This window comes from Syngnathoides biaculeatus, chromosome 5, assembly GCF_019802595.1.
Source record: "Syngnathoides biaculeatus isolate LvHL_M chromosome 5, ASM1980259v1, whole genome shotgun sequence".
Taxonomy (NCBI): Eukaryota; Metazoa; Chordata; class Actinopteri; order Syngnathiformes; family Syngnathidae; genus Syngnathoides; species Syngnathoides biaculeatus.
The window spans coordinates 6,519,119-6,534,232 of NC_084644.1; the positions used below are offsets into that span (position 1 = coordinate 6,519,119).

A 15,114-nucleotide genomic window follows, 5' to 3' on the forward strand; every position below is an offset into this window, starting at 1 on the left:
GGAGGCGGAGAGATCGTGTGTATCATGAAAAAGAGCGACGTGAGCTGATCTTCTCGCTTTGGCGAACAGCCACACAGCATCATCAACAATTGAGGAATCCCCTGTGTGCAATTGTGCTTCTTTGACAACTTGATTGCTGTGGTTGTCATTTCAAGTGGTGTGCAACTATACTGCATCGCTGATGTTTTTCACGTTTTGTTTTATGTATTTTTTTTTAAGTCAATACTTGTCCACACATGCCAGAACCACAGTAACAAATGTTAAATACCTCTCTTATCATTGTTATTGTTAAGCAGAATTTTATTAGTGTACATACCAAATACTGTTTGTTATTGTTTGAATTTGTCCATCCATCCATTTTCTTAGCCGCTTATCCTCACAAGGGTCGTGGGAGTGCTGGAGCCTATCGCAGCTGTCAACGGCCAGGAGGCGGGGTACACCCTGAACTGGTCGCCAGCCAATCGCAGGGCAGATGGAGACAAACAGACGCACTCACAATCACACCTAGGGGCAATTTAGTCTCCAATTAATGTTGCATGTTTTTGGGATGTGGGAGAAAACTGGAGTGGCTGGAGAAAACCCACGCAGGGACGGGGAGAACATGTAAACTCCACACAGGCGGGTCTGGGATTGAACCCGGGACCTCAGAACTGTGAGGCCAACACCGTGCCACCAAAACATCATTCCACTATTACATATTGTCATCACTTTAATGATTGTATTTGTATTTTTAAAAAAGTTCAATTTTCCACAGTATTTCACAATATTACAATACTATTACTGTATATGGAGCAAAATAATGACATTGCCTTCAGAATATTCAAGTAAAATATACCCGTATTATGTGATCTAATACTAATACTGCGCAGTAAAAAGATTAAAGCAAAGTAAATTTATTTGTATAGCGCATTTCATACACGAGGTGTATGATAATGGTCTTTACATGACGAAAGGCATTTGAGAACAAAGAGATAAAATATTTTAAATGGCATAAAAACAATACAAATATTTTAAAATATTTTTAAAAAGACAAGTAAAACCGCATACAGTGCAAGTAATATGATCAAAAAGTGGATATATTCTAAAAAGCATGAGAAAAAAAAGTTTTCAACCTGGATTTCAAAACATTCACACTTTGGGCTTAAAAACTTAATTAATAAATAAATTCATAAATTAGATAGATAGATAGATAGATAGATAGATAGATAGATAGATAGATAGATAGATAGATAGATAGATAGATAGATAGATAGATAGATAGATAGATAGATAGATAAAAACATAAATAACTAAATAAAAACTTAAATTAAATGAATAAAACTTAATTCTACGGTGCCCCCCACACCCAAAAAAAAAAGAAAAGAAAAATGTCATTGAAAATCCGTTCGCTCATTTTCGTAATCGGTGTGATTTATCACAGATTGATTTTGACCGGGAGGAACTTGAACGCAACACGAGAGTCTCAGCAGTCTGGGCGGGAGACCAACACTGCGCATGCGCAACTGTTGCCATGGCGCAGCCGGGCGCCGTCGAGCAAACTGTTTCTCCAACTTAAAAGTCTTATTTCGAGCCCAGCACGTCGGCAGATGAGCTTTTGTCTCATCTTGTCCTTACGTCCTCGTTTTGTTTGTTTTTTTTTTTTTTTTTGCCGCTTGTAGCGTGACGTGACGCTTCGGCACGGTTGAAAAAAAAAAAATGATCACTCGCTGGAAATCGCGCATTGTTTTGATCTTAAAGCGGTGATGACTCGGCGCTAGGAGATCACGAGCGTTGCATCCACGGTAAGTCACGCGTCACACATTTCAAGGGATAAACATTGACCCGCGTGACCTTTACGCCTGAAATTGGCTCCGTGTGCGTTGAAGGCGCCCCGCAACGTGCTTTCTTTGTCGTTTGATGCTCCACAAGTGGCGCTCAAACTGTGTATTTAGGTCACCGCGTGTTAAACACACAAAAAAAAAAATGCTGCATAAATGTCGATTGTTGGTAAACACACGCACATAAAAAAAAAACCTTGTGTCAGCATGAAGGGCCAAAAGCAAAACATGTGAGTCAGATGTCTGAAAGGGGGGGGGCGGGGGCGGGGTGGACTTTTTGTTTTGACTCCATAACCGCTCTTGACTTGAGATTTTTACAATTATTTGGCATTTAATTGAGAAATCTGCTGTTTGTTGACTTAAATGGGAATGCAGTTCCATACCTGTCAACTTTTCGGAGCGCCAACCTGTATAAACTACCCAAAAAAATCCTTACAGACAGCAAAAAATCATTATAACATACCGCAGCAAATTATAAGTCATAATAACGGAGGGGAAAAAACAAGTTTTTCAAAGATTTTTTATTGTAGATCTCCATAATGATAATATATGAAGTTAATGTGGAATTATCAGCGTCTATACGGCCGGCCGTATATACGTAAACTTCACCACAAAATCAGTTTGGTCATTTTAATATGTAAAGCACATTTCATACATTGAAGTGGTAGATTTTAGCACGGCTTCCCAAATTAAAGTTGTTATACTATTTTATTATCAATCACAATTATGTATGCGAAACTATTTTAAAAAACACAAGAATAGTTATAAATCTGTTAAGAATGTATTGAATCATCCAAGAAATATAAATTACATATGCATATAGAATCATACAAGAAATATAAATTACAAATGCGTATAGAATCTTACAAGAAATGTAAATTACATATGCATATGTAATTTCAATGTTGTTCAGAAATTATATAAATATCAATCAAGTTTCAACTACTGTACTATTTTATGATTATAATTTCCATATTTAGCTGAAAAAGATATTCAAATTAACTTCCTTAATATTTATAAATATTACAATAAAACTATCCAACCATCCATTATCCAAGCCGCTTATCCTTACAAGGGTCACAGGAGAGCCGTAGCCCATCCCAGCTACCTTCGGGCGAAAGGTGGACTACACCCCGAACCGGTCGCCGGTCAGTCGCAGGGCACATTTCAACACCATCGCTCACCGGGAATCAATCCCACACTGGTCGCACCAAAGTCAGGCGTGTGTACCGCGACACCAGGGGTGTCAAACTCGTTTTTCTCGGGGGCCACATTATTATTGCGGTTTCCATCAAGAGGGCCGTGACGACTGTGAAGCAAAAATATTGAATCGTCTCATCATATTGACATCAATTTATGAACTAGTTTTGGAATCAGAAATCAAGGATAATGCGTTTATCAACTCTTCACATTTGGTAACACAAAAATACTTGTAATATCTCAACATTATCATTTATGATAGATGACAATTTGAAATTTCGGTACCGATTTTTAGAAAAAATGATGGAAATTGACCCTGTAGGTTTGGCTTCCAGGGCCACATAAAATCTTGTGGCGGTCCGGATCTGGCCCCCCGGGCCTCGAGTTTGACACCTGTCCGTGACTCACAATAAAATTACTTGATTCATATTTTGAAATGTTACCATAATTTAAAATATGACGTAGAATTGATTGAAACAAGTCCATCTTCATGTCCTGGTCCCTGAACGACTACTACCCGCGGAACAATTGCCGGTTTTGTGTCTCGACGTCGTCCAGATGAACCTCCTCAGCGGGCAGCTGAGGCGGACGGCCCCCATGCACGGCAGCAGTCGAAACGAGCTGGTCCCGTCCAAGACGCCGCGCTCCAACGGCTGGACGTGGCCCCCTCAGGTCTTCCAAGTCGTGGCCTGGCTGGTGTACAACTACTTGGCCGTCGCGGCCTTCGGCATGTTCATTCCGCTCCTCCCGCCGCCCTGGAAACACGTGCTCTACGCCGTATCCTTAACGCTCTCTCGGCTGGCGCGCGAGATTGCAAATCGCCGTTCATAACCGAACGAGGTTCGTCTAGTGCGGGTGCTTTCTGTGAGCTTTTGTTCCCATCATGAATCTCTGCTTGTGCATGTCTCCGCGAAGACCAAAAAAAAAAAAAAAAAAAGGATCAGAATCGATCGTTTCTTGTATCATTGGAGCGGCTTTTCCTTCACCCTACCCCCACCCAGGTGACAGGTTTAGCTTTCCTCGTGCACTTGCTCAGCCACGTCGCCGCGGTGACCATTGACCCGGCCGACGACAGCGTGAGGGCCAAGAAGACCCACAGCGGGCCGATGCCGCTTTTTGACCGCACGGTGCAGCGTCACGTCATCCAGGACCTGCACTGTTACCTTTGCGACGTCAAGGTGTACGTACGCCGGCCTTTCGTCGACTTTTTAACTCACTGTCGCCCCACGTACAGAAAAAAAAAATAATCCTCTTCATGGGGTTGGGATCGGTATATTAATTGGTTAATGGTTGAAAAATTTTGACCTTTCCTCAGTGGGCCCAAAGCCAAACACTGCAGCGTTTGCAACAAGTGCGTGTCTGATTTTGATCACCACTGCCAATGGCTCAACAACTGCGTGGGCGGCAGGAACTACAGGTAAGACCCAAGTACAGTAGCCGTAAATCACTCGACATGAGTTTACCTGCGTTGCGTTCAGGTACTTCTTTGCAGCAGTGACCTCCGCGGCGGTCGGCGTGGGCCTGCTGGTCGCCGTCATTTTGTTCGTGTTCATCCAGCACTATCTGAATCCAGGGATCCTTCGGACGGACCCGCAAATACATGGTGAGCCGTCGCACGATTGGACTCCTGGTTTACCGTAATTTCCGGCCTACAGAGCGCACCTGATTATAAGCCTCACCCGGTACGTTTGTTAAGGAAATACCATTTGGTACATACATAAACTGCACCTGTGCAAAAGCCACAATTGCCCAGATTGAAACACGAGATATTTCCAAAAAAAGACGCTACAGAGAAAGTTTTCAAAGTTTTAATACCTTAACTTATCTTTACATAGCAACAATATGGTCGCACGAACAGGGCTTTAAAAAAAAACATACCGGTAAAAATCACTGAGACACAGCAGCAAGATGCTAGCGCGGCGCTAACAGGGCCGATTTAAAGAAAATACATACCGGTGAAAATCACTGAGACACAGGAGTAACGGAGCAGCAAGATGCTAGCACGGCGCTAAAAGGGCCAGTTTAAAAAAACAAACATAACCGGTAATAATCACTGAGACACGCCAGTAACACAGCAGCAAGACATTAGCACGGTGCAAACACTAGCGCAGCACTAACAGGGCCGGTTTGAAAAAAACATACCAGTAAAAATCACTGTGACCCAGCCGTAAAACAGCAGCCAGACGGTAACGCGATGCTAACGCTAGCATGGCACTAACAGGGTCAGTTTAAAAAAAAAAAAAAAAAAACATTCCGGTAAAAATAACTGAGACACAGCAGTAACACAGCAGCAAGTCGCCAGCCTTAGCGCATCGCTAACAGGGCCGGTTAAATAAACCATACCGGTAAAAGTCACTTCCTCAGCACATATATTCCACTGTGTCACTCTTCCCTTTTCCGCTCGAGCGCCCCCTTGCGGCCGTTAGAAAAAAGTGCACAAATTAGCCGCATCACCGCATAAAACCGCAGGGTTGAGATGTGCGGCTCATAGGCCGGAAATTACCGTAGATTGTTTGCCGTCATCATTTCGTGTTTGCGTGCCTTCGTGCAGGTCTGTTGGCAAACGACACCTGGCTGGTGTTTTTACCATCATCCCCCGTAAAGACGAGTTCGGCCGGTCTCCTCATCGTGGCCTTCTTCACCGCCGTACTCAGCTTCACGTGCCTGCTGCTGCTCTGGCACCTGCTCTGCTTCCATTTCTACCTCTGTGAGTCAACATTTTCTTCTGTGACAAACGGAACTGTGACTTCGATGCTCGTATTATTTTTTTTTTTTTTGTTGTTGTTTTTGCTTTTGTGAACATTCAAACTGTAAAACAACAAAAAGAAGACTGAGAAAGAGAAACGTGATAAGCAACGCTGACTTAAAAAATGGCTCAAGTGTGGCATTTCGACGAACTACTTGGACACATACTCCGTTTATACCATAGATACACATACGATCTATGTTGGAGTTTCATGCGCAAAAACTTGCCGGATTTCCAAACACGGTAGCAGATTCTTCCCCTTTTCATACGTTACCCCAGCGGGTGTCAAACCCGGGCCACAATGTCGTTCCGTTTTTCCCTCACAGGGCCGTTATGACTGTGAAACTATAAAAATAGTTTATTGCCTCATCATATTGACACGTGAAATGTATGAATTACTTTTGGAATCAGAAATCAAGGGGTAATAGGTTTTTCAACTATTGTTGATGTTTGGTAATGTAAAAACGCTTGCAATACCTCAACATTATGATTTATGATATGAATTTTGAAATTTTGGTACAGTTTGGTACAAGTTGACATCCATGATTTGCCTCCGTGGGCCACATAAAATGATGTGGCGGGCCAGATCTGCCCCTCCGAGCCTCGAGTTTGACACCTGTGCATGACACATGAAAAAACGTACTTGGCTAATATATTTGTTAGTAGCAGTAAACAATTCAATTTCATAACGTTATGATTTATGACGTGACAATTTTGGTACAGACTTGAACAAGAATCAAGCAAGTTGACATCCGTGATTTGCCTCCGCGGTTCACATAAAATGATGTGGGGGGGCCGGATCTGGCCCCCGGGCCTCGAGTTTGACACTTGTGCGTCACCCATAAAAAAACGTACTTGGCTAATATATTTGTTAGTTAAACAATTCAATTTCAGTCTGTCAAAAAACTTCAAAATAAAAATAAAAAATACATCCAAAGCGTGCATGAGTTAAAAATACAAATCACCTGCCCATTGACAGCTGGGATAGGCTCCAGCACTTCTGCGACCCTTCTGAGGATAAGCGGCGAAGAAAATGGATGGATGGATAGATTCATAATTAGAGGGAGTTCTGCACTTGTTTCTCTTCGACAGTGACGCCTCAAGTGCGCAACTTATGTCAAGTCTACTCTGTAATTTTGTTTTGGTCACCATTATTGCAGAAAATCAAATTTCAAGATATGATATTTAAAGAGTTGTCCAAGGTAGTCAGTACTTTTTGGGCACTTTTTAAGTTGTGTTGTTGTCATTGTGTCGTTTGCCTTTCTTTTTTTTTTTATTAATTACTCAAGTCTTGTGTACAGAGAGAGGCTCCTGATTTTCTAAATATAACGTTTTTCATATTATAATGATCAAAACAATATTTTTATGGTCCAGTTTCTCTGTACAGGTCTGTATTAAATGGCCCCCGGTGTCTGGGTAAACTCCTTAGAGCTAAACGGCACATATTTCAGACCAGTAGGGTGTAGCGTAGCATAGTAAAAGCTAATGTTAGGTAAATGCTCACTCCCTTAGCACTAGCTTAAAAAACGAGATGACAACATAACAATGATTTTAAAAGCAATAATATTGTGAAATTTGAATTACAGTGGAATAATCATGTTTTGGCATCATACACGTGTGTTCTTCTGCTCACTCAGAGTAAGCGTTTGTTGGTTTTGGTACTCCTCTGGCTCCAAATTAGTGGGGGGGGGGCTGTGGCCACTGCCAGTAAATAAATAGCCCGATGCTAACTTTGGCTAGGATTAGCACAAGGTGCATTGATGCTACACTTGCATACATACAAGAGATCTTGTAAGCAAAACCAAAATATACTGTAAGTAGCAGGTTGGACCAATATATATTTTCCATCCATCCATTTTCTTTGCCGCTTATCCTCACGAGGGTTGCAGGGAGTGCTAGAGCCTATCCCAGCTGTCAACGGGCAGGAGGCGGGGTACATCCTAAACGGGTTGCCAGCCAATCGCAGGGCACATAGAGACAAACGGTCGCACTCACAATTGACCCCTCCGTACAGGGCACTTAACCGCGCCTCCTGAAGTGACGTCACGCCACGTGCGCTCACGTAAGACAAACAGTAAAAATGGCAAATACAATACAATACATTCTGAACTGAGACAGACTCCATGCTTCTGATTTCATTCAAATCAACGATATATTATAGATTCTAAATACAATACATTCTTAACTGAGAAAGACGCCATGCTTCTGATTTCATTCAATCATTCACACGTAGCAATGTTATGCTAGCGGAGAACGCCTCATTCATTTATACAAGACGTGTATTAAAAATCAAATTTAAGGCATATCTTCGTGCAAAGACAGTCTGGTTAACTTTCGGCCGCGAGCCAGCAAGAAATCAATACATTTGCACAGTCCGATCATCGCTAAATATCGCTCAACAAAGAATAAGTGTGTCAATCGTTCACACGCAGCAGTGTTATGCTAGCGAAGAACTTCGAATTCATTTAGACGAGACGTGTATTAAAAATCAAATTTAGGGCATATCTTCGTGCAAACACAGTCTGGTTAAGCTTCTGGCCGCGAGCCAGCAAGAAATCAATACGTTTGTCCAGTCCGATCATCGCTAAATATCGCTCAACAAAGAATAAGTGTGTCAATTGTTCACACGCAGCAGTGTTATGCTAGCGAAGAACTTCGAATTCATTTATACGAGACATGTATTGAAAATCAAATATAGGGCATACCTTCGTGCAAACATATGTTTTCCGGTTGGTATGAGATGGATTTAGTTGATGATGCGGTCTTCCACAAAGTTTGACCCATCGAAGGCATTTTTCGTACTGGGTCTTCGGTTTTGGAAAGGGTACGAATCGAACTCCGCCAACTAGCCTTTCAGGATACCTGTCGTCACTATTACAAAGTCCGTGACTACACCTCTTAACCATATTTTTTGTTAAATAACCCAAATACGCGATAAAACGCTAACTAAACCTATACTGGACCATTCAATGTTGTCAGAGAAAATGGCGGGAGCAAAAACGGGCTTTGGTCTATGCAGATCTCTGGCCTCTGATTGGTCAGTGACGCGGATTGCGCAATATCCACGGAGGGGTCAATTACACTGAGGGGCAATTTAGAGTGTCCAATTAATGTTGCATGTTTTTGGGATGTGGGAGAAAACCTGAGTGCCCGGAGAAAACCCACGCAGGCACGGGTAGAACAGGCAAACTTCACGCAGGCGGGGCCAGGATTGTTGCTAAACAAGCTAGCTTGTGAGGGTGTTTATGTAACAATACATTGATGCTCATTTGTTCAAAAAAAAAAAAAAGGTGTCCTTTGCCAATGTGTTTAATTAATCTTTCCTAACGGTTACAGTGTCCAAAGGGTTAAGCACGTATGAGTACATTAAGCTGCAGCGTCCGAAAGAAGCCAGAAGCGGAGACGCCGAAGTGGGAAATCCGCGCGACACGCAGACAAACAACAAGGTCTCCCAGGTGACAATTCCTATTTGCCGCCCCCTCTATCATCCCTACTTCTATGTTGTCTTTTAACACGCGTCTCTATGCTAAAGAATCCAGTGAGATCTATGGACTGCGAGCCGATCCAAATTCACGGCGCAAGGTAACGTCCGAGTCCCCCCGCCTCAACGCCGGGGATCTTTTTGAATGGTGGGTTTGTCTCAGCAGTACTTGCAAGTCTGACGATAAAGGACCGCTTTCCAGCCGACTGTCGGAGCCCATCTGCACCGAGGTAAGAAAACGCATTTCGAGAAGAGTTGCCGTCAAGACTTTTTAACCCCTGTCGCTTAAACAAAGATGACGATTTTTTTTTCGGATCTTCGTCCTATAGCTTCTTAGTAACTTATCAAAATCAATTTTACTCTTGATGAATTTCTTCCAAGGCGACAAGGTGGTTCAGCGGGTAAAGCGTTGGCCTCACAGTTCTGAGGGCCCGGGTTCGATCCCGGACCCGCCTCTGTGGAGTTTGCATGTTCTCCCCGTGCCTGCGTGGGTTTTCTCGGGGCACTCCGGTTTCCTCCCACATCCCAAAAACATGCAACATTACCGTGATTCCCGGGCCTACAGAGCGCACCTGGTTATAAGCCTCACCGAGTACATTTGTAAAGGAAATACCATTTGGTACATACAAACGCCAGAGTTGTGTAAAAGCCGCAAGTGTCCGCATTGAAACACGAGATATTTACAAAGAAAGACGGTATGCAGAGAGTTCAACGCTAGCGCCTCTGCAGTAACGCTAACGTTAGCGCCACCACCGCCGCGCTAACTTTAACGCTATAGCGCAATGGTAAACCAGGGGTCGTGAGTTCGTATCCCACTGGGGCCTCCTCTCCCCGAGAGGGGTTGCATCAGGAAGGGTACCTGGCATAAAAACTGTTCCAAACAAATATGAGCGTTCATCTGAGATGTCACGCTGTGCCGATCCCTAACAGGACAAGCCGAAAGAAAAACAACAATGGTCCCATGCTAACACTAGCACCGTGCTAACGCAAGCGCCAGTTTAAAAAAAAAAAAACATACTGGTAAAAATCACAGACATGGCAGTAACACGCTAGCACAGGGCTTATAGGGCCGGACCGGTAAAAGTCACTTCCTCGGCAGATATATTCCACCACTCTCATGCTTCTTACCTTTTCTGCTCAAGTGCCCCGTTGCGGCCATTAGAAAAAATGCACAAATTATCCGCATCACCGCCTGTGAAAAAAGTCACGGCTTATAGGCCGGAAATTACGGTAGTTGGACACTCTAAATTGCCCGTAGGTGTGATTGTGAGTGCGGTTGTTTGTCTCCATGTGCCCTGCGATTGGCTGGCGACCAGTTCGGGGTGTGCCCCGCCTCCTGCCCGCTGACAGCTGGGATAGGCTCCCGCACTCGCCGCGACCCTCGTGAGGACAAGCGGCTAATAAAATGGGTGGATGGAATTTTTCCAATGAGCTCCATGTTGAAGTCAAGTTTGCACGCATTTTCAGTATTCAGTTCTGCACCTCCTCAACATGCCTAAAACGCAGTATATAATTTTTGGTGTGCTCAATGGATCATATTTTACCGCCCTGTCTACGCTTGACATTCAGATTTTGTTTTGCGATAGATGGAACCCATTAATAAATCATCAGAGAAGAACGCCGCCTTTCATCATGAAGCACAGAAGTCTGCAGAGAAAGAGAGTGAGTACTTATTGTCCATCGGTGTGCAACATCCTCTTCAGGTTATTTATTTTTTTTTAGTAATAATTCCAATTCTTACAAAGTTGCGTTGAACAAATAAAAATGAGAATACGAGGATTTTCAAACCGTCTTCAAGCTATATTTAATTGCATACATTACAAAAACAAGATATTTAATGTTTAAACTGAAACTTTTTTCCCCACTAATGATTGCATTTTAATTATATATGTATATAGCAATACAATAACATCTAATAACAAAAAAATATCAAATTATAAATGTACACATAATACAAATAAAATGATATAAATAAAAATGACAATACAATGATTTTCAAACTGTCTTCAAGCTATATTCAATTGAATATATTACAAAAACAAGATATTTAATGTTTAAACTGAAACGTTTTTCCCACTAATGATTGCATTTTAATTATATATGTATATAGTAATATAATAACAAAAAATTATCAAATTATAAATACACATATAATACAAATGAAAAGGAGAATACAATGATTTTCAAACCGTCTTCAAGCTATATTTAATTGCTTACATTACAAAAACAAGATATTTAATGTTTAAACTGAAACTTTTTCCACTAATGATTGCATTTTAATTATATATGTATATAGTAATACAATAACAAAAAATTATCAAATTATACATAATACAAATAAAAAGGAGAATACAATGATTTTCAAACCGTCTTCAAGCTATATTTAATTGAATACATTACAAAAACAAGATATTTAATGTTTAAACTGAAACTGTTTTTCCCACTAATGATTGCATTTAATTATGTATATAATAATATAATAACAATTAAAATCTATATATATATTTTTTTTTGTGTGTGTTTTGCAAATCATTTTATTGTGTTTATATTTATGTTTACCAAAATGTCTCAACTTCATTGGAATTGGGGTTTTAAATCATGGCTAGGTAGTCTTAATATTCCCTTCCAGCGCAATTATTACCCTCTTATTTCATAATATTCAGATGTTTGGTTCGTCTTTTCATCCCATACTTGCATTGATGCTATGCTGGCTGCCAAACTGTCAATGTCACGATGAATAATTTGCATCCTTTTCCATCCAAACTCGGCAAAAAAGGAGACGGCGATATGACCCCCGCGAGCACCTGGAAGCCCGACGCCGGCGACGAAGCGACGGGTGAAAGCGCCAAGTCAGCCGAGAGCGTTCCCGAGGCGCAGGATCCCCTCGGAAGCTCGGCGATGACTCCGGACGATACGTAGCGGTCGGCGGCGCGAAAGGGGAGATCGTTAAAGACGGGTTGCCGTGGAGGACTTTGGCGTCAAGGAGGACGTCCTCAACGTGACGCCGCCACTTGGATACCGGTCGCAAAAGCCTTTTCGAAGACAACACTTTGTTTTTAAATCATTCGTACTTAGTTTGTATTATTTCTTTTAATTATGTCGACTATTTTTTGTTCCTGTTATGGACTCGCATGATGGTCCAACTTCACTGTCAGTGTGCCATTAATGTTATGTAGATGTTTTTTTGGCATCTGAAGATCCAAAAAAAACTGGTCCAAACTCAGGGCAGTATCGCTTAAATCATTCGGTTTTTTCTGCCGCCCAAAGCGACGTCCTTGTATGGTCAAACCGACCCATGCGTTGAGAAGGAAAGGTGGGCCGCATTCTCGTGTCATTTTATTTCAAAGTAAAGAATCCAAAACTAAATTTATTCTCATAATTGCTTGTTCTGACTCTAACCGACCGGATTCCAACATTTGGAGCCGGGAGAAGAGTCTAGGACAGAAGTTCTGAAAAATGTTTTGGGGTCTTAACTCATTTTTCTCCCGGGCCACGTTGTAGTTCGGGTTTCCCTCACAGGGCCGTTTTGACTGTGACCTCGTAAAAATATTGAATCGTCTCGTCATATTTACATCAACAATTTATGAACCAGTTTTGGAGTCACAACTCAAGGGTAATGTGTTTTTCAACTATTGTCGATACTATTGTTGATGCTTGGTCACGTAAAAACGCTTGCAATACCTCAACGTTATGATTTATGATGTGACAATTTGAAATTTTGGTAAAGACTCCAACAACAATCACGCAAGTTGACATCCATAATTTCCCTCCGCGGGCCACATAAAATTATGTGGCGGGCCAGATCTGGCCCACAGGCCTTGAGTTTGACACCCGTGCATTACAAAAAAAAAAAATGTACTTGGCTAATACATTTGTTAGTAGCAGTAAACGATTCAATTTCAGTCAGCAAAAAAAAAAAAAAAATCTAAATAAAAAATATATCCAAAGCGTGCATGAGTTAAAAATATAAATTACCTCCAAGTTGGCAGCTGGGATCGTCTCCAGCACTCCCGCCACCCTCGTGAGGATAAGCGGCTAAGAAAATGGATGGATGGATTCATAATTAGAGGGAGTTCTGGACTTGTTTCTCTTCGATGTGGCGTGAAGGCAGACAATGACGCCTCAAGCGTGCAACTTGTGTCAAGTCTACTCTGACAGACTGAGGCACCTGATTTTCTAAATGTTACCAATGATCAAGCTATTCATGTTTGGTAACACAAAACAGCTTGTAATATCTCTCCTTGATCATTTATGATATATGACAGTTTAATATTTTGGTACAGATCAAGAACATTAACAACAATCATAGGAATGGAAACTCTAGATTTGGCTTCACGGGCCACATAAAATCGTGTGGCGGGCCGGATCTGGCTCCCGGGCCTTGAGTTTGACACCCGTGCTTTACAGAGACCACATTTTTCCAAGAAGCCATCATAATACTAATCCGAGTTTAAATATTGATTAAAGGTCAAAGATTTCCAAAAGGTTAACTATTTTCAGGGGGGGGGGGACTGTTACAAATCAAATCAAAATCATCCCATTTTTTAGACAATTTTTTTTTCTTGATGATAAAAGTAGAACAATATGAAAGCATATGACTGCCACACCAAAAAAAAAAGTGAAACGAATCTACGTTATAATGTGAATCGATTCACATAATAATGTGAAATGATTCACATTATGTGAAACTCAACTCATTGTGTGTGTGTGTGGGAGTAATACGCTTCCGTAAGAACAGTAATGGGGATTTTTTTAAAGAAAAAAAAAAAGAATACATTTTTTATCAAAAATAGATTTAAAACAAAAAAAAACAATATATATATATAAAAATTGAAGGAAGATGGTAATGTTAACAGTCAATTAAAAAGCAATTGTAATAGTGCAGCTTCAGTTTTGGAAAAAAAATGCTTTTATTTGCTAAAAAAAAATAATAATTTGAAAATTTCTGCCTTTGGTTCTTGATAAAAATGGAACTTTATCAGACTTTTTATTATTAACAAAAACTTTAAATTGTAACTGGGACGTTAGATGCCATAATAGATAACGAGCAGAACTTTTAGTTGGCCCAAAGCCAAGGAAGGGAGGACTTTTTTTTTGGTTTGTTTGTTTCATTGGCGCATCAGTTTTCATATCCGGCTACTACTTTACTTTTTTGATGACAATTGCAAAGCATTTTGCCGTCCCCCGAGGCTACAGCCTGCGAGCCCCAGGGGGTCTGAAACCTGCTGGTCTTAAGGACCGGACTTGTGCAAAAAGCATCAACAGTCATTAAATCAGATAGAAGTAAAGTTGTAGACAGTCCAACTGACTTGATTGTTTTCACAGTGTTTCGGGATCAAAAAAAAAAAAAATGGAAGCAGGAGTAGAAAAGCCACAATAGCACAGGTGGGATGAGCCAAACACCCCGGGAAGGCCTTGAACTGAGATTCGAATTCCAGACCTCAGAACTGCGTTAATCATTCCATCACCACGCCGGCAGAAGGGTTACGAGACATTTGTGGGAATCATAAAGCATTAATCGTCTGCATGATGGTGGTTCGAAGTTTGCCTACATTGTCTTCCAAATCTCCTACGAGCGGTTTTAAATGGAACGGTCCTTAAATGGTTTTAGGTCCTACCTGGAGGAAAGGAGCTACTTTGTGACCATTGGAGGTGCTCAAATGGCAATGACCTGTGGGGTCCCTCAAGGGTCAGTTCTTGGACCTCTCCTGCTCAGTCTGTATATGTCATGGTCCTGCCGGTCCCAGCCCTGGCGGTGCAGGTCCCCTCCACACCTGCGTCGATCCGGAGGCGCACACCTGCGCCTCATCTGCGATAATGAACCCCACTACTTATAGGACCCAGTGGACGGTTTGGCTTTGCAAGATCGT

At 41.7% G+C, this 15,114-nt stretch overlaps 1 protein-coding gene across 3 annotated transcripts; it reads left to right on the plus strand.

Annotated features, from left to right (window-relative positions):
- The first annotated feature begins 1,457 nt into the window (after positions 1-1,457).
- zdhhc11 (zinc finger DHHC-type containing 11) lies at positions 1,458-12,614 on the plus strand. 3 transcript variants are annotated; one of them, XM_061819625.1, is made up of 12 exons: positions 1,458-1,781; positions 2,893-3,037; positions 3,576-3,794; positions 4,019-4,197; positions 4,333-4,434; positions 4,496-4,620; positions 5,569-5,724; positions 9,100-9,218; positions 9,296-9,345; positions 9,408-9,474; positions 10,831-10,906; positions 12,021-12,614. In XM_061819625.1, the coding sequence occupies exons 3-12, from the start codon at positions 3,576-3,578 to the stop codon at positions 12,161-12,163; spliced, it is 1,236 nt and encodes a 411-aa protein (XP_061675609.1). In that variant the 5' UTR covers positions 1,458-1,781; positions 2,893-3,037; the 3' UTR covers positions 12,164-12,614. The 3 variants fall into 3 exon arrangements, with proteins under 3 accessions (XP_061675609.1, XP_061675608.1, XP_061675610.1); XM_061819624.1 differs by lacking the exon at positions 2,893-3,037 and having other exon boundaries at positions 1,459-1,781; XM_061819626.1 differs by lacking the exon at positions 2,893-3,037 and having other exon boundaries at positions 1,461-1,781; positions 9,411-9,474.
- Positions 12,615-15,114: the final 2,500 nt, after the last annotated feature.

Bases quoted from the DNA above. Each gene is read 5' to 3' on its own strand.
- zdhhc11 (XM_061819625.1), top strand. From the start codon at position 3,576: ATGAACCTCCTCAGCGGGCAGCTGAGGCGGACGGCCCCCATGCACGGC. The intron at 4,198-4,332 runs GTACGTACGCCG...ACCTTTCCTCAG, and splicing joins TACCTTTGCGACGTCAAGGT to TGGGCCCAAAGCCAAACACT. The intron at 10,907-12,020 runs GTGAGTACTTAT...TCGGCAAAAAAG, and splicing joins GAAGTCTGCAGAGAAAGAGA to GAGACGGCGATATGACCCCC.